At 59.2% G+C, this 26,200-nt stretch overlaps 2 protein-coding genes across 6 annotated transcripts in view; one reads left to right on the top strand and one right to left on the bottom strand.

Annotated features, from left to right (window-relative positions):
* The window catches only part of WDR41 (WD repeat domain 41), a 33,899-nt gene extending 30,657 nt beyond the window's left edge, over positions 1-3,242 (top strand). For all 3 annotated transcript variants that reach the window (XM_058656248.1, XM_058656249.1, XM_058656250.1), the window contains 5 exons: positions 367-551; positions 1,243-1,364; positions 1,725-1,813; positions 2,351-2,484; positions 3,052-3,242. In XM_058656248.1, the coding sequence (XP_058512231.1) occupies positions 367-551; positions 1,243-1,364; positions 1,725-1,813; positions 2,351-2,484; positions 3,052-3,207 (686 nt within the window). In that variant the 3' untranslated portion in view covers positions 3,208-3,242. The remainder of the gene's footprint in view (positions 1-366; positions 552-1,242; positions 1,365-1,724; positions 1,814-2,350; positions 2,485-3,051) is intronic.
* Positions 3,243-5,002: 1,760 nt separating this feature from the next.
* The window catches only part of PDE8B (phosphodiesterase 8B), a 77,994-nt gene continuing 56,796 nt past the window's right edge, over positions 5,003-26,200 (bottom strand). For 2 of the 3 annotated variants that reach the window (XM_058656247.1, XM_058656246.1), the window contains exons 8-22: positions 23,836-23,976; positions 21,719-21,807; positions 19,773-19,833; positions 15,543-15,585; positions 13,232-13,306; positions 12,155-12,231; positions 10,949-11,113; positions 10,689-10,734; positions 10,221-10,356; positions 9,473-9,671; positions 8,199-8,416; positions 7,149-7,269; positions 6,421-6,588; positions 5,485-5,614; positions 5,005-5,307 (exon numbers count right to left, since the gene is read on the bottom strand). In XM_058656247.1, coding sequence (XP_058512230.1) covers positions 5,198-5,307; positions 5,485-5,614; positions 6,421-6,588; positions 7,149-7,269; positions 8,199-8,416; positions 9,473-9,671; positions 10,221-10,356; positions 10,689-10,734; positions 10,949-11,113; positions 12,155-12,231; positions 13,232-13,306; positions 15,543-15,585; positions 19,773-19,833; positions 21,719-21,807; positions 23,836-23,976 — 1,779 coding nt within the window. In that variant the 3' untranslated portion in view covers positions 5,005-5,197. Of the gene's footprint in view, positions 5,308-5,484; positions 5,615-6,420; positions 6,589-7,148; positions 7,270-8,198; positions 8,417-9,472; positions 9,672-10,220; positions 10,357-10,688; positions 10,735-10,948; positions 11,114-12,154; positions 12,232-13,231; positions 13,307-15,542; positions 15,586-19,772; positions 19,834-21,718; positions 21,808-23,835; positions 23,977-26,200 lie in introns of all 3 variants that reach the window. The other variant, XM_036497611.2, reaches the window with a different exon arrangement.

Below are 26,200 nucleotides of genomic sequence, written 5' to 3'. Positions count from 1 at the left end.
CACTGCCTGGGCTCCCCTCAGCCCGACCCCTCACAGACACTGCCTGGGGACCCCTCAGCCCATCTCCTAGCTCCTCCCTGCTCCATGTTCATGGGAGCACTCCCTTGGACTTCCCGGCCCTCAAGTACCCTGCGTGATTCTACTTAAAGCTCACTAGTCCATTTATTTTAAACTTCCTAGTTGTTGTAACTAATGTACTCAGAATGATCAAGGGGTGTGTGTGTGTGTGTGTGTGTGTGAGTGATACCCCTGAGGGAGGTATGTGTGTAGTTGGAGTGTGTCCCTCTGCCCCGCTGGCTGGCTGCGCATGGCTGTGCTGCTGCAGCCTGGGACACCATCACTCAGGAGCTGTGTGGTCTTTCCTAGATGCTAGCTTTGTCTCCGGCTCCCACGTCGGAGAGCTGATTGTCTGGAGTGCCCTGGACTGGACCATGCAGGCTTCTGAGTGGAACTTCTGGGACCCATCTCCACAGCAGGAGACCCAGCAGGAAATCAAACTCTCTCAGAAACCAAACGACATTTCCATTCACCATTTCACGTGTGATGAGGAGGTAAAGCCAAGTGTGTCAGCAAACTCAGATCCTCAGCCTTCAGTCTAGCCCAGGGTGGACAGGTGCCAAGTGCAGGGTGCCAGGCCTGGTTCCTAGTGTGTGGGGCTCAGATGTTATAAGCATCCTCTGGGCCTTGGGCCTGAGAGGCGTGCTGGCCCAGGGACACTGGTGGAACAGGAGACTAGAGAGTAGGGGCTTGAAGAGCCCGCCTCAAGGGGCACCTGCTGAGGTGGGGCGTCCCAAGTTGAGGAGCTTACCGAACAGCCTTCCAAGTGGGTGGTGTGGTTGGGGGTGGGGAGGCATGGAGCTCTGGTCCTGAGGGGCGGGGAGCTCTGAGGAGGAGACAGGGGATTCTAGTGCTACCTCTGCGAGCAGAGAGGGCCCAGAGTAGGCCGGCTGTTCACAGGAAGGTCTCACTCAGCATGTGGAGTGTGCATTGTTTTGCTCACATTTTAGCCAAAAAGTAGTGAGGTCGTTTTTACAGGACACAGTCCTGTGTGGGCAAAGCCCAGGGTACAGCCTGGCCACTTCCGCCCAGACCACCACTGGCGGCGGCCGTTCCAAGCTGTCCGGAGGGAGGGGCCAGCGATGCTGGGTGCTGTGTAGCAGCATGGTCCCCTGGGCGGACAGGGACATCGGGGAGTCCCACGAGGCCACCAGCCAGCGCTGCTGAGAACACCTTCCTTCCCAGAACGTGTTCGCTGCCGTCGGCCGGGGGCTGTACGTGTACAACCTTCCCACGAAGCGGCTCACCGCCTGCCACAAGGCTGCTCACGACTCCAGTGTCCTGCACATCGCCAAACTCCCCAACAGGTGCGATGGCCCCCTCATCGTCCCTGCTTGGGTGGCTCAGTTGCCTGTGGGTTTGGTCAGTATGCTACATGATGTTTATTGTCAGAATTAAACACTGGGTTGATTTGCCCGGGACAAGGTGAAAGAATGCAGCCCTGACCATGTTGCACTGTGTGAACCCAGATTCCAAGGGAGGCCCGTTGTCTGAGAGCCGAGAGATCAGTGGGCGAGGCAAGGGAAGACCGTTTGTCACAGCCCGTGCCCCCACACACTGGCCCAGCGGGCAGGCGTTAGCAGTTGGTGTGCACCATGCCCGTGCCCTGGGGGCTCCCCGCTGCCCTGGCCCCTCACTGTTGTGCACGGCTGCTCCTGTCTCCACAGGCAGTTACTCTCCTGCTCAGAAGATGGCAGTGTGCGCATCTGGGAGTTACGAGAAAGACAGCAGCTCACAGCTGACCCCGTGCCCACAGGTCTGTCTCCCCCACGGTGGCCGAGCTGGCACCTCGTCCGCCCCAAGGCAAAAGGCAGAGGAGGGCGGGTGATGAGGCGACCCAGGCGCTGCAGGTTAGGGTTCCCCTTCCGAACAGCGAGGTCACACCAGGAAGTACACCGCAAATTCCAGGGGTGGCTGTGTCCCCCAAGCACCCGCCAAGTCCCGGCTATGGGCACTTTGTGTATCACAGCCTGGGGATGCTCCTGACACGTGAGTTAGGTATCCCCTGTGCAGGGAAGGCACACCTCCCCTTGGTGACCGGCCACCGCCTTGGAGGCCCAGGGCCTTTCTGTTAAGATTTCTGCATCTGTGGTGAATGGGACAAGCTCAAGAGATGAGGAAATGTGCCTGGCTGGTGAAGGTGAAGTGCCAAGGTGAAGTAGAGATTGCCAAACGCAGCTCGGTGCCCGGCGCCCCCCCTCGGCCCTGGACAGAAGCAGGATGTACTGGTGCGGGTTCCATTAGAGGAACCACAGTAATTTTGGAAATGACTGCAATGATGATATTTCCATAGGTTTTTTTAACATGTGGGGATTTGGAAGAGTGAACAAACAAGCCAGCCAGCCTGTTAAAAAGCAGCAAGAAGTTACCACTTCCTGTTCCCTGGAGCTCATTGGCGATCTCATTGGACACTCATCCTCCGTGGAGGTATGGCTTCCTCTGCTTGTGGCCAGCAGGCTTGTAGGGTCAGGGCAATGTGAGGGCGGGGACAGCCGGGGCAGCTGAGAGGAGTCAGTGGCGTCCCGGGGTGTGATGGCCTCCGCTGTTCTTCCTGTCTCACGGCTGCTACCTCATGAGCCAGGCGTCAGGCCAGGCAGTGCTCCCAGAACCCTGCGAGGATCAGTGCGAGATGGGGCTGGCCCCATTCTGCTTTGCTTCCACGCTGCACGGTGGTGGGTGGGCAGTGTCCTTCGGTGCAAACAGGCCATCCCCCACTCCCCCATGACCTTGTGTGCATCTTTTGAATCTGCAAAGGTAAAAAGCTCCTGCAATATTGGGAAACAGGATTCAGTTTATTTCAATGCCAAAATAGTTGAAATCCATGCGTGGGTTTTTCCCAAGACACATTTCCTAGGAGCAGTGTCTGTTCTGTGCGGACCTGTTGGGTGGTGCTGCTGAACCCCCGCAGAGGGAGCGGCCCTGAGGTCTGCATCACACATGTCTGTTCGCTTCTGCTCTTAGGGTTTCTGTAACCTGTTCTAATGTCCATTCTAGATGTTTCTATACTTTGAAGATCATGGACTAGTGACTTGCTCTGCTGACCACCTCATCATTTTGTGGAAGAACGGAGAGCGAGAATCTGAACTGCGCAGTTTAAAGCTATTTCAAAAGTTGGAGGAGGATGGTGACCTGTCCCACACTGTCCTGTAGTGTGGCACCATGCAGGCCCCAAGGGACCGAGCCCTGGGGTCAGCAGCTCATCTGCGTGGAGCACGAGGGTCCCTGTGGTGAGTGCCAACGTGGAGCAGAGGGCAACAGCTGGTGGCAAATGGTCATTAAAATGTTTGCTTCCCATTACCTGAGTAGGAATTCTGCGTGGTTTCCCCCGGGGCAGCTACTGGAAGGATAGACTGCATGTTCCAGCTGGAACAGCGGGTGGGAGTGCGCGAGCCAGTGCGGGGCGCTCTGCACAGAGCACCCGGCAGCCTGTCTTCCCTGTTCCCTGTGCAGCTATAGTGAGTTTGGGTCAGCCAGCGGCCTTCTCAGCAGGCTCTGGAGAGGACTTCCGCTCACAGTGAGACAGTGAGCACTTGGTCCACGAGCTGGTCTTCAGGGCACGTGGGGGGAAACCCCAGCCCAGGGGATTCCTTAGTCTGACAGCAAAGTCACCCCCTAGTCTAGGTGCTCCGTAACAGGGAATTAACGCAGCAACTCCAGCTGCACCCGTGTGCACCCTAACACAGGCTCCATGCAAACATCTGCATGGATTTCCAGTACTTCCTGAGGGTCCCTCCGTTCTGAGTGAGGTGGAGTCCCTGCCCGGGTCCACCTAACACAAGGCCAGCGGTTCTCACGGAACCAGCCCATTTCAAAGTGTTACCATACAGTGCTTACTAACTCTGCTTCTGTGCAACAGGAATAGTAATTTAGAAATGTACCTTGTCTTCAGGGTCTTCTAGAAACTGCCACGGGCAACACCCCGAGGACCGGGCTGGGCACGCAGACTTGCCTGAGGGCGCCTGGCAGGTCTGACGTTCTTACTTACCCCGACCTCCCAAGCAGAAGGCTTCTCCATAGTGGATTCTGTCGTCCCGGTTTGTGTGTGGCTTGGGAAATAAAGGACACTAAATCCAAAGTTTGAAATTACGAAAAGTTTAGATCCAAGAGGTGAGACAGCTGCGGGGGCAGGACAGGGTTACAGCGCTTTGCGTAGAGGTGGCTGGCACAACACGGGGAAGAAACACATAGACAACAAGTGGTTGCTTGCATGTGCCAGCCCCTGGCCTTCTGCGTTTCCGAGTCCACTCACGCCGTCTGCTGGTGCAGCGGGGAGAGGCCAGCGGTGGTGTCCTGTGATGGGGCCGCTCCCGGAGGTGACAGCAAGTTGTGAAAAGAGCTGTATAAAACTAGGTGCTGTGCCTCAGCATTCCAGTGAGGTGCGCACACTGGGGCTGTCCACATCACCGAAGCAGGTGGCGGGATAAACGGCCTGACAGTCTCTGACCACCTCCCCATCCCCTCCCAGCATGCTCCACGGACTGACACCCAGAGAATTTAGATTGTCATAAAAATGCTAAACAGCAAATGCGTATTTTTTATAAAAAAGCTTCCCCAGAGTGTGCCAATGACATGGCTTTTACACACCACTCAGTGCGATGGCTGCCTCTGGAGAGTGCCCCGTGACAAGACACCACACCAGGCCCTGGCTGCGGAGAGCAGCCAAGGGATGTTCTCACCTGGGCCGCTCAGCCAGAGCCCCACCTAGCCACAGAGGCTGGCGTGTGTCCTGCTGGCCAGTAACTGGGTCCCAGTAAGCATGTTGTTCTAGCATGAGCTGCTGTCTGCTCACGAACCCTCACACTGATGGCTTGTGGCCAGTGGGTACATACCACAGCCTGGGGGCTCGTGGGCCGGAGCTGAGCTGCTCACAGCCAAGCGGCCTGCAACCTCCTGAGGGGCTGGGTGCCCAGGCCCCGGCTTTGTGAGAGTGTCCCGTACCGGTGAGGTCACTCCGCGGTCTGACGAGGGCACACAGCATGGCAGCACAGCAAGGGGGGTGGCCCAGCATTGTCACTAAGGGTTGCTCAAAAGGACATTTTTCTTGATGGAGCGTAACTAGAAAAATAATATTTGGGGACAGCTGGTGCAGGGTTAACCTCAGCCCTGCTGTCCTCGTTGGCCCTCTGTCCCCAGTGCGGCGTCAGCTGGCAGGCGGCAGCCGCAGGCTCCTGCACTTGAGGTCGTCCAGCGTCTTCCAATGCTTGTAGTTGTCGGCCAGGTGCTGCATCAGCGCTGGCAGATGGGCAAAGGCTGGGGGCACAGCAAGGGGGGAGCCCTGTTAGGGGAGCCCCGGTGCAGAGAGCCCCTGGCATAGGCCTTGGCAGCTGCAGGGGGCGCCAGTCCCCTCCCACTCACGGCTGACTGAGGGGAGGCTGAGCTCATGGGGATCCCAGACCATTCCCGTGGGTGGCGAGCCCGAGCGCTTACCATCCCAGGCGTCGAACATGTCCGTGATGAAGTAGTCAATGAAGGAGATCTGGGACTTGGGGATGCTGCAGGTGCTGCGGTCAAACACTGGCATCACCACGGGCAGCCCCTGCCGCTTCTCCTCATCCGTCTGCAAGAGAGACGTCACCCGTGGTGCCTCTCGCCAAAGCACCTGTGTGGATGGGGCCCTTGCTTTGTGTTCCTGGGAAGTCCCAGCGCTGCTCTGGCCTGACGTCTGCACTGAGGAAGTGGAGGGAGCGGATGGGGTGGGGTGGGAACCCAGGAGCCCCCCTCTGCAGCACCAGCAGAGCAAACAGCTGTCACGCCATGGCCTCGTTGAGGCAGGAGGTTTTGGTGTACAGTGCGTGCACCTTGTGTGCAAAGTAGCACGGAGCCCCTGCAGGTGATAATGGGGTGAACAGGAAGACATGTTCTATGGGAAAGCTGCCCTCAGAGCACCGAGGGGGCACCTGTGCCTTCCCTGGGCAGCTGGCGCAGCACCAGGAGCCGGCGCAGCACACTGCCCGCCCTCCCACTCAGGACTGCTGCCACGTGCACTGGGGTGTTTCCTCCGCACCAATCCCATGTGGTCTCCTGCTTTCTGGGCCTCTCGACTGACCCGCAGTGCCACTCTCCTAACAAGAGCTTGTCTCCCTGTAATTTCGCGCATGTCTTCCTTCCCCAGAAAGTCTTCTGTCTTCACATTCCCACAGAGTGTTCCCCAAGTCCCCTGTGCTTCCAGTAGGTGACTTGTCCTGCAGCACTGTGCCGGCCTCAGGCCTCACTCTACCGCCTCCCCTGGGCAGTGTGAGACCCGCAGGGAGAGGGGGCCACGAAGCCCCCAGCAGCAGCCCTGGCTGGACGGAGGCTTCGTGTGCTCCTTGACCTGTGGAGTGACCTCAAGTGAGTGGCCAGCCGCCCACCAGGGCCATGCACCTGGGCGAAGTACTCCTCTGAGATGCGCCCGGCCCACTCGATGCACAGGTCCAGCGGCCGGCACGGGTTGGCCACATCGGCACACTTGATCATCATACGCCTGATCAGGGTCTGGTTCTCCGGCAAGTTCTTCCCAGTCAGACTGCACTCGCAGTCGCTGCCCTCTGTCTGGAAGAAAGCAGGCAGGTCACTGGGTGGAGGCGGCGTCCCTCCCCACGTGCACTGTAAACACCCAAAGCCTGGGGCTCAAGCTGCCATCAGCGAAGCCTGCATCCCTGCAACCCAGGTCTCAAGCCCAGGCACCCTCGTGAGACTTGGCCGTGGTCACTGCTGAGCAGATGCCCACTGTGCCCGTCCCAGCAGTGGCCAGGGCTGGCCCACACTGCGCCCCAAGTTGGCGCTGCAGCTCTGACTCTGATGTCTGGTGTGACCCCTGGCTCAAACCTCTACTGCACTAACTTGATTTTAACAGTAGCTTCATTAACTTTTAGGAGCATGGGACAGAAAGGTTAAACAATAAAAACCTAAGGCAGACTCAAAGGGCATCTGTTTCTTAACGTGGGAGTCACAGGTGGGGGCCTGTCCTTCCAGCTCAGAGTCACCCTGGACACTGCCATCCTGCCCACCCCCTCAGCCACCTGGGAGTGGGCGCTCTGCTTTCAAGACAGGGGCTGGCTCTCTAGGACACGTGTGCACTCGGGCACATGGGCCATGTGGGAGACGCTTACCTCCGCTGCCAGTGGCTTATTAATGCTGTTCACAAATTTGTTCACATGTTCGAAGTGTTTTGTCATCTCCGTGGCCAAAACCATGTCAATAATGGCCTGGCGCAGCGTCCGGTAATGGTTCCTAAAACCGCCAGCAGAGGGGGCTGCTCAGGTCCTGGCCCGGCTGGACCGCGCCTGCGTCCACCTCCCTCCCCACAGCCCAGGCGGCAGCTGAGCCCAGGGACCCGCCTGTCCGCCCAGCCAGCCAGGACCTGCAGGCCCCATCCCATCTTCCCAGTGAGGGACACCACAGGGCCTGGCTGCATCCCAGCTTCACTTCCTGTGAAGGCTCAACCGAGGGCGGCGCAGGTGAGGCAACTGCCTGGGTCCCCGCCAACCTTGGGAGAGCGGGACAGGGTGCTCAGATCCTGGCTTGGGTCTAGTCAGGCCCAGCCCTGGCTGTTGCAGGCTCCGAGTCACTGCAAGCCAGTGTGTGGTTTAATCTTTCCGCCTTAAGTAACAGGAGCCATGTCACACTGTGAGCACTCCACTGGGTGGCAGGAGTGGGCAGGGCTGGGGCATCCGCCTAAGGTGCTGACTGCAGGAGAGCTATGGGGAGCTGGGCGACGGCTCAGGGAGACTGTCCCAACAACCGTTCTTCCTGACCGTCGCAGGAGCCACAGGCCTGGCTGATGTTACTCTTAGAGTAAAGAGCAGAGATGTTGGTGTCTGCTCAGGAGCTGAGTCCCGCTCTTCCGGCTCACGAGCAACAGGCCTGAGGCCCAAGGGAGTTCCTCACACCCTGCCCACTGCCACACGGGCTGCTCCAGGCCATGAGCCAGTACTGCCATCTGGTCCCTGGTGGCTGCCTTGCATCAGCACCTGGGACACAGCGTGGAAGTCTTCCCATCAGTGTCCGTGTATTGATGTGTGGTATCTTGGGGACACTCCCCCAGCCTCACTGAGGCCCAGGGCACAGGGGCCTGTCTTACCTCCTTGTCCTGAGGACCAGGCCACAGTGCACCCCCCACCGAGACCCCCAACGCTGAGCCAGGGCCCGGTGCGTCGCACCTGTCGATGTTCTTGAAGATGTTGCACTTGGTGTCCTTGACGGTGAGCTGGAAGGCCAGGGCGGTGTGGTGGCTCTCGAGGACGGCCGTGTCATTGTAGAGCACCGCCAGCTCGCTGCCTGCGTTGCACAGGAAGGAGTTGGTCCGGCCCGGGTGGTCCACGTCGTGCACGGTGGCTGCAATCAGTGCTGCCACCTCGTCCAGCTGGTCGAGGCTTCCCTGGGGCAAGGGAAGCCACACCATCACTCTGAGCTGCCAGAACCCAGCGCTGTCCCTGCAAGCAGGGCCTGGGCACGCAGCGTCATCCCTTCAGCCTTGTCTGATCCCCCAGCCCGGGCCCTGCACTTGGGAGAGCCTGGCGGTGTGAGCTGCAACCAGCAGTGTACTCTGCAAGCGATGGCATTCGTCTGTCCTGAGGTGGTGCCGGTGGGTCCTGGCCCCCGTGTGTCCCTGCGCAGATCCTCCAGGGAGTGGATACCTGAGGCCTCGTGTCAGTTGGGAAGCAGTGCTGCTGGGGACCCCGGAGACGGACACAAGACCATCACCCAACAAGACAGACTCCTGGGAGTTGGGCAGTGAGCAGGGACTCAGAGCTTCCACCGGAGGACGGGGCATGGACCTAGAGCTGGGCGACAGGGACCCGAAGGGTCTCCTTGGGGTACAGCCTTCCGAGGGGCATGGGGATTTGTTCTGTCATCCAGGAGTGACAGCTGCCTGCTGGAGTCTCGCCATGGTTTGTGGTGACACCTGCTCAGGTGACAAGAGATGTGGCCTGGTGTGGGACAGCCCTGGCCATTGGGTTGCTCCTCCTGAGGGGCTGCTGGCCATTGGGAACGCTCCGCGTGAGGAGGAAACATGACTGGGTCCCTGCTGGACACGTGGGGCAGCCAGCTTCCTTCACGGGAACCACATGGCAGCTGAGGTCTGAGGGACAGGCAGGAACCAGACAGGAGGCCACGGCAGGGAGGGCAGGGCTAGTGCCCATACACGGACACAGATGTCGGCACACACACCCCGTGGGGATTTCTGCCTCACCCCTCAAGGGAGCTGGGCTGAGACACAAGGGTGTCAGATGCTGCAAGGCTCCCGACAGCCTGACGGCCAAACCCTATCACCAAAGCCACCTCTGCATCACTGAGCTGACCAGCATGTGGAGTGGGCACTCACACACCCACCAGTGCTGCCCACTGTCCTTTACAGCACCCCATCGGCCCAGTGTCCTGCTGGGCGCCTTCACAGCGCCCCAACAGCCCGCTGCCCTGCTGGGCTCCTGACCTTCACCCGCTCCTTTCCAAGGAAAAAGGCCGTGGCGTGCAGGACGTCTGCGGCGTGCGTGGAGTTGTGGTAGGCGTTGGAGGAATGGTAGTTGGCTTCAATCACTTGCAGCCAGGCCCGGAGCGTGGTCTCAGAGCAGTTCAAAAACTCACAGACCCCAAACCGGGAGAAGACCTTCAAGCCCAGGTAAACCAGTGGCCTAGGACACGGGAAAACTGGTTTTCTTTGGTGACCTGGGGATTGGGGACATGATTCTGACATTTCAAATCTCATTGTGCACAGGGCATGACCCTGTCCTCCCCAAGGGAGGTGGTGCCAGGGACAGGACAGCTGCCCCCAGTGGCCAGCCATGTGATTTCCAGGGCTTCTTGGGCTCACAGGCCCTCTCCATCCCCCCAAAGCCCTGCACATTCCTGGTGCTCCCCAAGCTGACAGGGAGGAGGGCAAGGCCTTCGACCAGCCACCTCTGTGGAGTGCAGCTGCCCTCTAGTCCCACAGCCCCACAGCGCTGGGGTCCTGCGGCAGGTGGGAGGCCCTTCTGGTTCCCCAGCCTGTCCTCCACCCGAGAGCCCGCAGTGCTCCCGCCATGTGTCAGGGTCCTGAAGGCCGAGAATTCTCAGCTCCTACTCCTTCAGCCCTGCCCTTGGGCAGAACCTGGGGTCTCCTGGCACGCACTCCCCGCACCCTCAAGCCCTGCAGGCGAGAGGTATGGCGGCAGCTGCCTGCAGCTGGGCAGGTGGGCACGAACCTTTTATGTGTCACTGCTTCCAACTCAAAGATGTTGAAGTCCCAGCTTTCCTCGTTGTCGAGTAGCTGGGCGATGCTGGCGGGCACATCGTTGATGGTGATCGGCATAGCCAGGTGACCGTGACTCGGGGGCACATCTGGGCACACAGTGGGATTGGGGGCAGCTGGATGACCCTGGACCCTGGACCCTGACCTGCTGTCCAGGGCAGGAAGGCTGCTGCCTCAAGACTTCCCAGTGTGACTCAACTCACTGGGGTTGGCTAGCTGTATACACTGCAGAGCTCTGAGAGTGTGTAATTCTGACTGCTCAGAGGACTGACTGACTAGCCAGGACACCCAGCCTGCAGTGTAGACCAGAGAGATGCTGCAGTGGTGGGTGATTCCGGGCCCTACTTGGGGGCCCTCATGATGCCTGGAGACCCCGGCCCGAGCCCAGTGCGCAGGGACCCACTGACGGAGGATGACTTACTCTTGGTGAACACGTACTCATTCCCCGACAGCCGTCTCAGGCCATCCTGGAACCAAGAAGGTTGTGTTAGCTGCACGCAGGGCAACCACACGGCCTGTGGCCTGTCCTAACCCATCAGGCTGAGATACGGCCCACAGCCTGCAGCCCACCCTCCTCGGGCACAGGGCCGAGCTGCAGGTGACCCAGGATGCCGGGAGCCATGCCGCAGTGTAGCCCAAGGGAAGTCAGCATACAGGCCTGCGTGTGCGTCCCCCACTCACGGTCATGAGGCCCCCGACCAGGTCGCTGGTGTGCGGGTCTTCGTCTTTGGTTCCCAGCTGCGGGGAGTAGAGTTCTGTGGTGCGCAAGATTTCCAGCACTCGGTCCAGCGCTTCTGCCACAGTTACAGGGCTATTTTCCTGGGCTGCGTTGATGATGTTGATAACCTGAGGACAGCAGGCAGGTGTGAACTTGAGCACACACGGGTTCCAAGTTATCCCTGTGCCCGCAGGCCCGAGATGGGTGGCGGGACCATGCCAGCACTGTGCCTTTGCCAGGCGTGAACCCACCACACACTGCTGCCCCCTCCCTGGGCTCCACGGCTTTCTCCCCTCTCCCCATAGCGCCTCTCGAGTGGGGGCTGGGCTCTCTCTCAGCCAACTGTCCTTGCAGAATAGGAACACACAGCTCCACAGCCAGGGACCCTCATGCCCACTCCTGGCCCTGTCTCCTCATTCTTGCAGCCTGGTACATCCAGTTGCTACTGGATACGTCCACCAGAACCACTTCCCAACACGTCCCAAGATGGACTCACTGCTGTGTCCCCCTCCCCTCCCAGCAGGCAAATAAACTCCAAACCCGAGACAGCTGCCCTCATGCTGCCCTTCAGCAGAGAACACTTCACCCATAATCCTGTAAAATCAGAGCGACACACCCTCTTACACCTGCCAGCTCACTCCCCAAATGCAGCAGCCAGGGCTGGGCCAGGTGAAGCTAGGAGCCAGCCACTGCATCTTGGTCTCCCACATGGGTGGCAGGGGCCCGTTTGTGGGCCATACCTGGAGCTGAGTGGAGAGCAGAGGTGCCACCCCTCTGGGATGCGGCCACCTCAGCAGTGGTTTGTCCCACTGCACCACACTCAAACCCAAAACGGGCTCCTGCTGGGCACATTACACTCCCTCTTGCTCTCCCACCCGAAGGGGTAACTCCTCACCGAGTCCCAGAGGATTCACCCTGCATGTCACCCTGGCTGCTTGGACTGTGTCTGGGATTCCAGAAAAGTCCTGACTGCCTCCCTTGTCCCCCTACGCTACAGTCCCCATTCCCTCACTGCAGAGCCACTCCTGCTCTCGGGGCACCCTGTAAGGCCTCCAGCACCTTCTGCATGCGGTCCTGCTGGCTTTCTCAGCAAGACATCACCTGCACCATGCGTATCTCCCGAGCGTCCAGCCCCACCGGACCCGTGGGCCAACACTGCTGCCACTCACCTTGGTGATGGGCGCCTCAATAGTCATGGAGTGGATCCTGGCCATGGACGGGTAGCGCCGATTCTGCAGGCTGGGGGCTGGACGGGAGGCGAGAAGCTGGGTCTGGGTGCAGGGCCTGGGCTTGGCCATGGGCCTCATCCTCCAGCCCTGCCCTCCCCCACAGCCCCTCTGAGGCCGATGCTAAGCTGTCACCACCCCAGTCTGGGGGATAGTCTAGTGGCAGGCAGGCCCACAGCGGACACTTCAGAGATGGGTGCTAGGCCTGTAGGTCTTATCCCGACACCCACCAGCTCTCCTCCCCATGGGTTCCCTTGTCTTCAATGGGCAGGGGGCTGGTGCTTGGCACAGCCAGGGCCTCTGTCTTCAGGACAGAACCATTCCTAGTTTCACCACAGCTGGAGCTGATAGTGGTCCCAGCTTCTAAGACACTCCTTACAAGAACCATGTGGCTTACAGTTCCTCACCTGAATGTCCCGTTTAGCCCCTGGCTCCACACTCCATTCCCCATTCTCCACAGTCACTACCTCCCGCGTCCCCTGGACCCATCCCCTGGTCACTGAGTGGGCAGCCCTGGCCCCCACAACACAGCCTGTGCAGGCCGCCTTGCTCCTCCCGCCTCTTGCCCTTGGTCCCTGCAGCAGGTCCAGCTCCTGCGCAGTGGCTGCCGCGCCACCTCCTCGCCTGCTCTCAGACCTGTGGTTCCTTCATGCCTTTGTCCCCACCACGCCCTCAAGGGATGTCCCTCCACCCTGAGCTCTGTCATCCTGGCCCAAGCGCCAATCCTTCCTTCTGGCTTCCTAGGCAGCTCCCTTGGAACTGTCTTCTCCATGGGGCCCTGACCCAGGGACAGCAGGGACCAGGCTGGCCTGAGACCACCATCTGTTCCCTGCTGGGATCAGAACCAGCCCTGGCTTTTCTCTTACAGGCAGGTGCAGCCTGACCCATGCAGCTCCTTTGCTTTGCCCGTGCCTGCCTCCCTGCTCTGCAGTGTGCCCTGCTGCATGCAGGGCCCTGGTCCAGGCAGCCAAGCTGGCAGCCCCTTGGCGCATCCATGCAACTTCTGCACAAGCGACTCACCGTCACTGCCCCGCGAGGACACAGACTTGCCGTCCAGGGACTCCTTTCTCCGGTGCCGGTGCCGCGAGTGGGCCTCTGGCAGGGAGGGAGGGGGCAGTCAGTCTGTGGTGGTGGGACTGCCCCCCACGGCCATGCGAACACAGTGACTCTGAGGAACCCCTCCTCAAGAACAGAGGCTGCTGAACCCCGGGGTCAGAGTCTGGGGATCACTTTACACCCCCGGGGCAGGGGGACACACATGGAAACCCCACACCGAGGAAATCTGCAGAGACCATGATGTATTTGGGAAAAGGAAGTCAGACCCACTGTGGGCCTGCCCTTGAATATGGTTTCAATATTACTTTATAGGGCCCGGCGGCGTGGTCTAGCGGCTAAAGTCCTCGCCTTGAAAGCCCCGGGATCCCATATGGGCGCCGGTTCTAATCCCGGCAGCTCCACTTCCCATCCAGCTCCCTGCTTGTGGCCTGGGAAAGCAGTTGAGGACGGCCCAATGCTTTGGGACACTGCACCCGCGTGGGAGACCCGGAAGAGGTTCCAGGTTCCCGGCATCGGATCGGCGCGCATCGGCCCGTTGCGGCTCACTTGGGGAGTGAATCATCGGACGGAAGATCTTCCTCTCTGTCTCTCCTCCTCTGTGTATATCTGGCTGTAATAAAATGAATAAATCTTTAAAAAAAAAAAATATTACTTTATAATAGGCTGGGGATGGGGTTCCCAGGGGGAGAAGGTGGCCAGGAGCCCCTGCCAACCTCTGGAAGGGAGCAGGAGCAGCAGTTGTGCCCCCCCCCCCAGTCACGGAAGTGGCCCCACTGTCACCCCCTACTCAGGGACGGGAAGCACCAACACAGCTCAGCCTTCACAGACTTGGACAGTCCTGCCTGTTACCTCATGCAGCTGCCGCCTGGGAAGGACTCCTGGGACGGAGCAAGTGGATGGCAGCCCAGACAAGGCAGGCAGATGTACCCAGTGAACATGCTGCACAGCCGGCTGCCTGCAGACACCAGGAGGGTGCCAGGGACACCAGGAAGGTGCCAGGGACACCAGGTGGCCGGTGCCGTGTGACCACTGCACTGTGTGACCGTGGGCTTGAGTCTTGGCATCTGTCTGTGAGGTGCGGCTCCCTATACATATGTTCATTCTCTCTCGGTGGCTGTGAGAAGTCACTGGTGCACGGACGGCAGAGGCTGAGTCATCCCTGCTGCTGGCCGCTCACTATCACATGTTGGCACCTGCGTTCTTTACACACACGAGGTGTTACCGCTTGCCATTTCCACTTAACATGGTGTCTGGGCATCGCAGCCTTGCTGACTCTCCTGTCCCAGCAGCGCTTGGTGGGAGCAGCCTGAGGGCGAGGGGGGCGCCAAGGGTCAGCGTGCTGTCCTAGGGGTGTGCCTGTTTGTCTTCCAGACTCCCCGGTGACTTTCCTGCCCTTGAATATGGTTTCAGTATTACTTGCAAACAGCAGTAACTTCACTACGGATGGGACAACACAGTGGTCACTCAGATGACCGTTGGCTCCAGTCAGGAACTCAGTCATCACAGCACTGCCTGTTTCTCAGCAGGCCTTCACAGGCCTTGTTACTGACGCACAGGCGAGTGACGTGTCGTCCCCTGTATTGCCCTCAAAACTGAGAGCTTGCAGTGAGAAATGATCGAGGGAGTTTGCTCAGCTACGGCTAAGGGACAGCCCCTTAAGTGAGTCATCTGCTCTCAGAGCCCACCGCGGGACCGTCTGAAGGCAGAGCAGGGGGACAGGATGTTCCAGCAGCTGTCTCAGCAGCAGGGCACCCCATGTCACCGACAGGCGAGCCAACACCAGGCTCCTGTTCCCTTCTAGCGCTGACTTGTCCTTCTAGCGGACAGAATACCAGAACCTCCCCAACCCTGAAGCCACCGGGCCCAACTACAGCTGTGCAAACTCAGCCTCAGAACCATCCTGGCTCTGGGTTCAAGGAGTGTATGGGGAGCCATGGCCAGCCACACTCCCAATGGCCACCACCAGCCAGGCCAGGGAGGGGATCCCGGGGCTGGCTGCACCACCACCCCATCCCCACCCCGCCAGAATCCAGTAACCTCTTGCCTAGACCCCAGGAGCACTCTGTGTTTGGGGTTCTCAGCCAAGACCAGAAAACCCAGAAGGGGAGCCTGCGAGTGGGCAGGGCTGTCAGGAGACTCAGGGACTCCCTGGCTCGTTGCGCTTCTCATGGGGGGCCCCCCACTTGCCCACAGCCTGGCTCCCATGGGGCCTCCACGTCCCAGGGTGGTAGGAGCACAGCTGCCCCCTACTGGCCAGCGACCAGCAAGCACTCACCTGCCTGCGTGCTGTCCCCAGAGTCCCGGTGAATCTTATAAATCTAAAATTGTTCAGAAATGAGAGAGGGAGGGAGGGGAAGATTTAAATACAGCGCTTGCTGCATTTCTGTTCAGTTTAAAAGTTATGATGTCTGGAGCAACGTGAAAAGCTACAGTGACACCACAGACACCCTGCACCCCCCACCCACCCACAGTACAGTCCCTGTGCCTGCGAGCGAGCAGGGCACCTCGCCCAGGTGGGACCTGAATCCCCGGGTGGCCAGCCGCACCTCCACTCTGCAGAAACGCACACAACATGGCAAGTACACGGCTGGAAAGCCCATTTGTCTCAGTTGGCAAGTTTTCTGTAACACTGAAGTGATCTGAATGTAAGCCCTCTGCCTAGAGCAACCCTCGACAGTTCTACAGACACTCAACTGCAGAGTTAGCTTAGGTGTCGCGTGTCCCCGGGTGGTCTCGCCTCGCACCTCCCTCTCACTTTCAGAATCTGTTTCACTAATGACGTCACATTAACGCAAAACAATCAAATGGGGAAAGGAAGGGACTACACCAACAATAAAGAACTCTTTGGGGTTCTGCATGTCTTATGTTTTTAACTGACCAGAACACTGCATTTATAATCATAGGGGGTGCTGCTAAACTTGTCTAGGTTAGGAACCCAGCTGATGAGCCCTGGGCAGCCCCTCGGGGGCGGGGAGGCGCATCCCAGGGCTCAGCAGCCGCAGGTCCACCGCATGGTGGACGCCAGCCAGCGTCCTTTGGAAGTCCAGCCCTGGGCAACGCTGGGCTGAAACAGCTGCCTGTGGCTTGTTGCGCTCAGTCCCTCCACATAATGACATGAGTCACAGATCAGTGTGACACGCTGGGCTGACTTATCCCATAATCCGGGTACTTTAGAAAACATACAGGGAAAGTGATAGAGCAGAGGAGACCCCGATAGAGACACCTGTCCCTCCCCAGATACCCACCAACGGGGCCAGGCCCAGTGGGGCAGGTGCTCCAGCTGGCTCTCTCATGTGGGTGGCCGGACAAACTCCTTCCACTTCCCCACATGCGTAAGATGTCTAGCCAAACGATCACTACAAACTGAACTTGGGGCAGTTTTTTATTTGGTGCGGCTGGTAGGACGCTGTCAGACCTTTGAGCCCAGTCTGACTTTCCATGCTGCCTAACTGGTGATGTGTGTCCTGGGCTACCACTGGTGTTTCTGGAAGTGGAGGTCGAGGCTACAGCCATAGAGGCTGGCTGGAAGGTGTGCTCCAGGCATAACACTGGGCATGGCAGCAGGCGCAGCAGGCAGCACCCAGGCACGTGCTCTGCCCCTCCCTTGGAGCAGGCAGGCCAGTGGGCTCTGAGAAGAGAGCACTCTCCCTTTCTTTCTTTCTTTTTTAAAAGATTTATTTATTTTATTGGAAAAGCAGACGTATAGAGAGGAGGACAGACAGACAGAAAGATCTTCCGTCTGATGATTCACTCCCCAAGTGACCACAATGGCCGTTGCTGCACCGATCTGAAGCCAGGAGCCTGGAACTTCCTTCCAGGTCTCCCATGTGGGTGCAGGGTCCCAAGGCTTTGGGCCATTCTCGACCGCTTTCCCACACCACAAGCAGGGAGCTGGATGGGAATTGGAGCTGCCGGGATTAGAACCAATGCCCATACGGGATGAACAGCCAGGAGAACAGCCAGCTGCCACACGGCCTCACTGGGCACTGGAAGGCCTCTCCCAGTGGCATTCTCTCCTGAAGCCACAGGTCCCCTTGGTCACCATCAGCCTATAGGCCTGGCCTTGCACAGTGTCCCAGGGGATCCCCGTGGGCCACCCGTCAGATGGCTGAAGATGCCACCTTTTTTAAGTCCACTGAGAGCAATCCACATCATCTTGTGACCAGGCTGAGCAGAGCTTTGCAGTGGTCTCACCAAGTGACTCCATGCGGCTTAGGGGAACCCTGATCTGAAGCCCAGCCTGGCCCTGCCTCCCATGCAGCCCCACCTGTCCTCCCAGGCAGCAACTGCAATGGCTGCTAGCACGATGGCCCGCACAGGCTGCGGCTTCTTCCCCCGGCTTCCCCCACGGGCTGGTGTGGCCCAGGGGATGCAGCTATCCATGGCAGACAGTGCTAGGTTGCAGGCTCAGGGTCAAGGGTGCCTGTCTCCTCCTGAGGCCGAGTGATGTGCACTCTGAAGCCCTACAGGGCCCTGCCAGGTCACTGGACCAGGCGCAAGGTCCCACTGAGCACACAATGCCCGCCCCTTCTCCCCTCCCTGCTGGGGCCCCGGGGGGGGCTACACCAAGTGTCTCCCTTGGGTCTTGGTGGGCACCAGGTACTCTGGTGTTGTCTGTCTAGACTGTTCCAATTGTGACTTCTTGGGGGAGGGAGGGGAACCTGTGGTTTTGCAACATCAGAGGGCTTCCTCCCATCAGTTCCTTGTAAATGTTAACTAAGCTAACCAGGAAAACCCAGATGATTGTGTTTATTCAGTGGCTTCACCATACACACCAGCAAACCCTTGGGCACCCAGCACAGGCAAGACAGAGCCACCCCACCTCTGTGCTGCAGTCATGCAAGAATCCCACGTCCCAACACATGGCCGCTGGCCAGGCCACAGGCCCACACTTCTCTCGCTCCCCAAGTCTAACAAGTTGTGCCTGGAGCCATACATCAGGGATCCCACACATCCTGTGATACTACCATGTGTGATGGGTCAGTTGCATCCTACACAGACTCAGAACATACACAGAAAGCACAACAGAAAGACATATTCTGTGCAAAATTTCTAGATGTGTGCAGACAAGAGTTCTTAGGCGGATGTGCCATGGAAAGGCGACTCGTGGATTCCCACCATGGAGAGTGCCCTGCTGGCCAGGACTCACTGACGCTGCAGCGAATCCCAGGGCTGCCAGCAGGCAATGTCCTGAGATGGTCCAGGCAGGTGGGGACAGTACTGACCAGTGCATAGAACATGGGCAAAGACAGCAGGGCAAGGCCAGGAGGTTGGTGCAACACCCAACACAGACACCTGAAGTGTCCTGGGCTCAGCCATGTAGACAAAGGGAGAATGTCCTGCCAGAAGGGACACAGGCCAGCCCCCAATGCTTGTGGGCAGCTTGCCAGCTGACCATTCCACGCAGATACCAGGTCCATGCCCAGATGGCCGCTGCACACCCAGACACCAGGACCACGTACAGATGTCCAGATGGTCACCGTGGCAGCCCCAGGACCGGGAGATCCAGCAAACAGAATGTCTTCTAGGCTGGGCTGGCTACATAGGCCTGACCTAACAGTTCAGCTGGGCCAAGACAAAACTGTGTCCACCAACACTTCACTCACATGACAGGCTGCTCTTACTGGTCCCTTGTCCCATATGACACCTAACAAATCCCCAACAGCCTTCAGGGGCCTGCTGTATATTCCTCCCAGGGCATGTGTGTGGTGGACAGCAAGTGTGGGTCCCCAGCCCACAAACCTCACTGAGCCTGCTAAGCCCGCACGCCCGGGAAAGCAGCCACTTCTGTCTTCCATTGCTGAACAGCAAACCCACAGCCCCCCAACACCTGGGCAGAACCCTGGACAGCAGTGCCCTGTTCACCTGAGGGGAAGCTTGGGGCACAGCACTTGGAACCCCTGCCCGTGGGAGCTCACACCCCACCAGCTGTCAAGAATACACTGCTGATCCATTGTGACTGACCCACAGCCAAAACGCTTGGCCCGGCACCTGCAAGCTCACTGCTGCCACACACAACTACCTATAAAGGTTTTCCTACACAAGGGTGCTTCAGGCTCATGGAAAATGCAGTGTCTTAATGCACACAGTCGCCTTATCTCACTTCCCACAACACTGCAGAAGCTGCCTCATGTGGAGACTGGTAACATCCATGATGCCAGGAGACAACACGCGTGTGCAGCTGGCACCAGGGAATGCCAGTCTCACTGGGCGGTGACTCTGCAGGGCTGACGTACCCCCCCTCTGGTTAAGCTGCTGCGACAGGAAGGTAGCACCCTCCTGTGTGGAGGGAGAAAGGTGCTCAGGGCCCCTTCGATATGAGTGGTCACTCAGTGGTCACTCAGCCACAGGCGCCACCAACACCAAGGTGCGTGAACAGCCAGCACAGACTCCAGGAGGCTTAGCCAACATCTGTCTGATGAACTGGCACCTAAACACCAGGAGGAAATGGAGCAGCAGGCAGGGATGGCGGTGAAAAGCAGACAGCACGCACACATGACCACACCTGCTTGTTGTTGTCACTGGTGCAACAGAGCTTCTTGAGGGACACAAAATGCCGGATTTTCCTAAAAACAAAAACAGTTACTAGTGAGTGAGGCAGCAAATGAGGGCGCCAGCAGGGCTTTCCTAGAGCCAAGCCCAGGCTACAGTATGGCTTCTGGAGACATGGCCTGGCCTGGCCCAGCCCTGTGCTCCACTGCAGTGACTTCTGCTCCCATGTCGGGCACAGAACCCTGAGTACACTGACACTCCGTACAAAGCGGGCGACATGGCTGGGGATGGCCAGATGGCAGGGCGGCTGCTTTATGGGAAACATGCAGTCTCTGCCACCCAGGCTGCCCTCCACAATGCCATCCTACCACTTACAAGGTCAGGGTCAAGAAAGGACATTGTAACTCAGTCCAGGGTCCTACTCGGAACCACAGGGAACACATCACAGGCCAGTCAAAGTCTGCATTGGCTCAGGGCCACCTCACACAGGGGTCACTCAGTGTCTACACCGGTTCAGGACACCTTCCACAGGGGTCACTCAGTGTCTACACTTGCTCAGGGCCACATCGCACAGGGGTCACTCACTGTCCACACTGGCTCAGGGTCACCTCGCACAGGGGTCAGTGTCTACATCAGCTCAGGGCCACCTTCCACAGGGCATGACTTTGAAGTCTGCCCATCAGCCCTGACTCCCCAAGATTCTGCAGGGGCACAGGAACAGTGGTCACTCAGCACAGAGCTTCAACCCAAGAGGAAGATGGAAACATCGCTCATTCTCCCAAGAACCGCGTCGCCAGCTCACTGCCTGTAGTTAGGGTCAGCATATCAGAAATGAATGCAGGACCCGGTGCTGTGGCCTAGCGGCTAAAATCCTTGCCTTGAATGCACCAGGATCCCATATGGGCACCGGTTCTAATTCCGGTAGCCCCACTTCCCATCCAACTCTCTGCTTGTGGCCTGGGAAAGCAGTCGAAGGCAGCCCAAAGTCTTGGGACCCTGCACCTGTGTGGGAGACCCAGAAGGAAGTTCCAGGCTCCTGGCTTCAGATCGGCGCAGCACTGGCTGTTGCGCTCACTTGGGGAGTGAATCATCAGACGGAAGATCTTCCTGTCTCTCCTCTCTACATCTGACTTTGTAATAATAATAATAATAATAAAAGAAATGAATGCAGTTGGTGGCACTTCCTCCACTCTGCACGAGAAGGAGCCGGACTCTGCTCCAGCTGTAATTAGCGAGCAGTGGTGCTGGTTCCGGGCACGACAAATGGGTCTCACCTGCAATTTTCCCAGGAGCAGAGGATGAACCCTGTGGCTAGAGCGCCGAGTGCTGGAGGTACAGCCTGGTGGAGCCACTCATGAGGCTTGGGCAGCTTGCCTGGACTGGCCTGTTCCCCAAATGTCACAGTGTCACCGCTGCTTATGCTCTTATGCAAAGTGACCCCAACGCAGCCCTGCCTTGTCCCCAGCCTGGACCACTGAGGACCACAGGCCCCAACTAAGGGCTGGCGGGGACGCCTCACTGGAGCCCTGACTGGCTCTGGGGACCTTCCACAACAGAGCAGGAGAAGGCGGGGCCGGCACCTTTGCACTTCCTTTGAGCAAAGATGTTCCATTTTCTCACCGCCATGTGGTGCCAGCCCAGGCTGGTCTGCAAAGACCCCTCCAGCACAGAGAAACACGAAGTCTGGTGCATCATGCCCAAACCCACCTAAACCTCGAGCCCCAGAAGGTGCTGGGAACAAGGACCGCCCAGGAGGAGCCAGTGGAGGCGGCAGCTGGTGTAGACTAAGTGACCCCTGAGCCATTCCCCCCCAGGCCTGAAGCTAGGGGAGCGTGGGGCGGAGGGCCCGACCAGGACACTGCAGACTGCACGGGGCGCTGGTGCACACCGCTCCCCGCCTTCCCACTCCAGCACGCTTTTAGAGGGAGGGTCCCAGCCTCTCTAGGGGGCTGCTCTCACCCGCCCTGGCCAATCACAGGGGTGATCTTCACATGCTGCTGGATGCTGTCCCCAGATTTCCGCCGTGCGTAGTAGATGCCCTGCCATTCCTGCAGGGAAGAGAGAGAGAGAATGGGACACTCAGGACCTCCAGCAGGCATGGCCACGGCCACAGCGGTCATGGCCACAGCCACAGCAGGCACAGGCACAGCGGGCATGACCACGGCCACAACGGGCACAGCCATTTCCATAGTCACAGCAGGCATGGACATGGTCCCAGTGGGCACATCTACAACCACGGCCACTGTGGGCACAGCCACAGCTGGCATGGTCACAGCCACGGCCAAGGCAGACACAGCCACAGCTGGCATGGTCACGGCCATGGCCACAGCTGGCACAGCCACAGCAGGCATGGCCACAGCAGGCATGGCCACAGCAGCACAGCCACAGCAGGCATGGCCACAGCAGGCATGGCCACAGCAGCACAGCCACAGCTGGCATGGCCACGGCCACGGCCACAGCAGACACAGCCACAGCTGGCATGGTCACGGCCATGGCCACAGCTGGCACAGCCACAGCAGGCATGGCCACAGCAGGCATGGCCACAGCAGCACAGCCACAGCTGGCATGGTCACGGCCATGGCCACAGCCGCACAGCCACAGCAGGCATGGCCACAGCAGGCATGGCCACAGTCACAGTAGGCAAATCCATGGCCATGGCCACCGCTGGCACATCCACAACCACAGCCACTATGGGCACAGTCACAGCGGGCATGGCCACAGCCACGGCCACAGTGGATACAGCCATAGCAACAGCCACAAGAGGCATGGCCAAGGCCACAGCAGGCATAAGCTTCCATGTACTTCACACAACCCAACATGATGCTTATGACAAGGACAGGACCCAGGGCAGGAGGATAAGCCCTGAGACCAACATACTTGCCCCTGCCTTGTCCCTGGGCCAAGAACACCTGACCTACAGGCAGAGTCCCTGTTCCCTGCATTGGGGAGCAGGTAGCCAGAGACTTCTTCCAGATGCTCCCAATCTGCAGAGCAGCCTGCGAACTGGACACCCCCATCACAAACCCACAGTGACCAAGGTCCAGAGGCTACAAGCAGCTCCTGGGGGTGTTTGGGCTCTGTTTGCCCCCAAATGACCTCTCTGAAGCCCAGAGCCCTGTCTTCCTGACCTAAGAACCCAGCGCCCTGCTCCCCCCGCTGGAGCCCAGCACCCTTCTAACCCCTCCTCAGAGCCTCACAGACAAGGTTTCGTGGCTGTCACTCTAGCTTCATGTGGTTTCCAGAGATGAGGCCAGGCGTGTAAGAAGATTCCTGACACTCCTGCCCGAGAGATTGGCCGAGAGGCACTGCAGTGGGCTCTGGGGAACACTGGGGGCATCTGCATCACTAGTGCTGCAGGGTGGTTAAACAGATCTGGCCCTCGGCGCCACCTCCTGTCCCTCCCTCACGCGTGGCCCAGATGTGCTGGTACAGGAGTTTCAGACACTGTCCAGCTTTTAGTCATCACCTGGTGTCCAGCTGCATTCTGCCCCATTCACCACCTGAAGAGACTTCAGCGCTAACCTCACCTGGCAGGGGGCAGTGAGAGGCCAGGGCAGCTGCAGCCTCTCTGTAGCTGGGGCCTGAGGGGTCCCCCGAGCACCTGTACCCCGCTGAGGGGGAAGCCCCAGGAGGGGCAGGGGCAGGGGCATAAGGAACATGGGGAGAAGAGAGCAGAGCACTAAAACACACAGAGCCCACCCGGCCCGTGAGCTCTGGCCTCACCCATTCCTGTCCCACCACCCCCACAGCATCCATAGTGTGACACTGTCCAGGACCTAGCCTCGACGGGCCGTCCAGGTCCACGCCAGGCTCCTTCCCTGGGACTACGAGAGGCACTGGAGACCCAAGACCAGCCAAGACCAGCCAAGACCAGGCCAGTGGTGATGTCCCAGGCCCATGTCATGCTCCTCCCTCCTGCCTCTGCCACAATGGGATGCCTGTCCAGGCACGCCTGTCTCAGGTGTGGGCGGAGCCAGTCCCGGGTACCGGGGCTGTGGGCGGGGCCAGTTCCGGGTACCAGGGGCTCTGTGGGCGGGGCCAGTTCCGAGTTGGGGGGTGCTCTGTGGCGTACTCACCTTTCCCTTCCGGATGCACGTGTTGATGGTGTCCAGCAGGTCGGCCCGGTTCCGGTCACTCTTGGGCAGCGTGGACAGCTCCTTCCCCAGCAGCTCACCCTTGTGGTAGCCCATCATCCTCTCGAAGGCAGGGTTGACGTACTGTGGGGAGGTGGGATGTCGGGGAGGGGAAGCTCTGGGGCAGCGGTCATCCCACAGACCCAAGCACCTGCAACTGCCCACCTCCCCAGAGCATACGAGCAGAGATGCGTGAACAGGCCTAGCTCTGACACACCAGCACATCAGAAAGCACATGGAGAAGACAGAACAGAGCCAGGCTGTTGTTCTGAAACAAAAAACCACAGAAGCCCAGCCCAGTGCTGGCATCACACAGACTTGCCCAGGACACTCAAGTCCCTCAGCAGCTCCTAGTGGGGAAGCATGCAGCGTCCAATAGGAGCGTATGTGAAGCAGCCCATCACGGCAGCCCACCTCCACGTGCACAGCACAGCGTCACTGGCCCCCTTCCTCTAGCCTTGGTTTCTGCCTGCTATCTCACTATGGCAGGGAGCGTGGCAAGGCGCCAGGGAAGGGCTGAGGACACCGGGTGTTCAGTGCAGTGCACCCTCAGTTCCCCAACCCAGGAGCGCCCCAGGCAGCACAGGCATGGAGCCCCTGTCCTCCTCGCTGAAGACACGGCTCAGCGTCCTCGCAAGGCAGGTGTCAGGTATGGTCCTGTCCACTTGAGCTCACTGGGCAGCAAGGCAGGGAGGTCAGCAGGTGAACATTTGGGCAGAGCGAGGCCTGTCTGTGCGAGGCCTGGAGGGCTCCTGCCTGGGGCCGCTATCTGCTCGGCTCTGCGGACAACAGCAAGGACCCTCATCCAAGGCACTGCCCAGGTGGGCAGCCTACACTGGGGAGGGTTTGTAAGTGAGAGGTTCACTTTCCAACTCCTACTGTTTCTGAGATGATTCATGTATTTATGAAGGAGAGAGGGAGGGAGGGAGAGGGAGGGGAAGAGGGACGGAGACAGAGACAAAGAGGGGGAAGGGAGGAGACACACGGGTAGAGAGGAGGGAGAGAATGCTGCCACCCACTTACCCCACTCAATCCCGGAAGCCCACGGACAGCCAGGGATGGGTCAGACTGAAGCCAGGAACCCAGGGCTCCAAGGGACGCATCACCTGAACCACACTGCTGCCCTCCAGGGTGCCACTGGCAGGCAGGAGGACCCTATCAGGTATCCCAGGCCCACTGACCCCAACCTGCCCCAGTGTCAGGAATCCCGGGCCCACTGACCCCATGCCTGCCCCTAGTGGCGCGTGCACGTTTCACTCCCCCATATTATTGCCTGTCCACTCCAACAAGTCGTATTTCAAGGAAGGTTTGTCTACTCTGCCCACTTTCTGCTGCAGGAGACCACTGCTGTGAGAGCTTTATCGTGAGAATAGCAACTGCAGATTGCAGGCAAGTGTGAGGGACCTTCCTAAGTCTGGAGGACAGAGTTCAACGGCTAAGTCTGATGCAGCAGAATCCAGAACTCCATGCACAGGCTCTTTGTGCCCTGTGTTCTCTGGGAACTTCCCTTGTAAGTGGGCATCTTTGACCAGCTCCACTTCCACAGGCACTCAGACAATCACTGTGTAGTTACGATTCACTTCTCTATAAATCCTGTCTTCACAATCTACACATTGCACCCTTCTCTGCCCAAAAAACTGAAGGTGCTGCTGGGAAGTAACGACTTTCTGTTCATCATGTCTACTCCTCAGACCCGAGGCTTTTCTCCTCTGCAAAGAAACTGCGCAGTGCAGGAGGACCCCAGCTGAGACACTGGGCAGTGCGCGAGGACCCCAGCTGAGACACTGGGCAGTGCGCGAGGACCCCAGCTGAGACACTGGGAAGTGCGGGAGGACCCCAGCTGAGACACTGGGCAGTGCGCGAGGACCCCAGCTGAGACACTGGGCAGTGCGCGAGGACCCCAGCTGAGACACTGGGCAGTGCGCGAGGACCCCAGCTGAGACACTGGGAAGTGCGGGAGGACCCCAGCTGAGACACTGGGCAGTGCGGGAGGACCCCAGCTGAGACACCGGGCAGTGCGGGAGGACCCCAGCTGAGACACTGGGCAGTGTGGGAGGACCCCAGCTGAGACACTGGGCAGTGCGGGAGGACCACAGCTGAGACACTGGGAAGTGCGGGAGGACCCCAGCTGAGACACTGGGCAGTGCGGGAGGACCCCAGCTGAGACACTGGGCAGTGCGGGAGGACCACGAGCTGAGACACTGGGCAGTGCGCGAGGACCACGAGCTGAGACACTGCGCAGTGCAGGAGGACCCCAGCTGAGACACCGGGCAGTGCGGGAGGACCACGAGCTGAGACACCGGGCAGT

This window comes from Ochotona princeps, chromosome 28 (genome assembly GCF_030435755.1).
Source record: "Ochotona princeps isolate mOchPri1 chromosome 28, mOchPri1.hap1, whole genome shotgun sequence".
Classification (NCBI taxonomy): Eukaryota; Metazoa; Chordata; class Mammalia; order Lagomorpha; family Ochotonidae; genus Ochotona; species Ochotona princeps.
The sequence above is the reverse complement of the archived record's forward strand: the minus strand, read 5'-3'. Positions and strand labels throughout refer to the sequence as shown.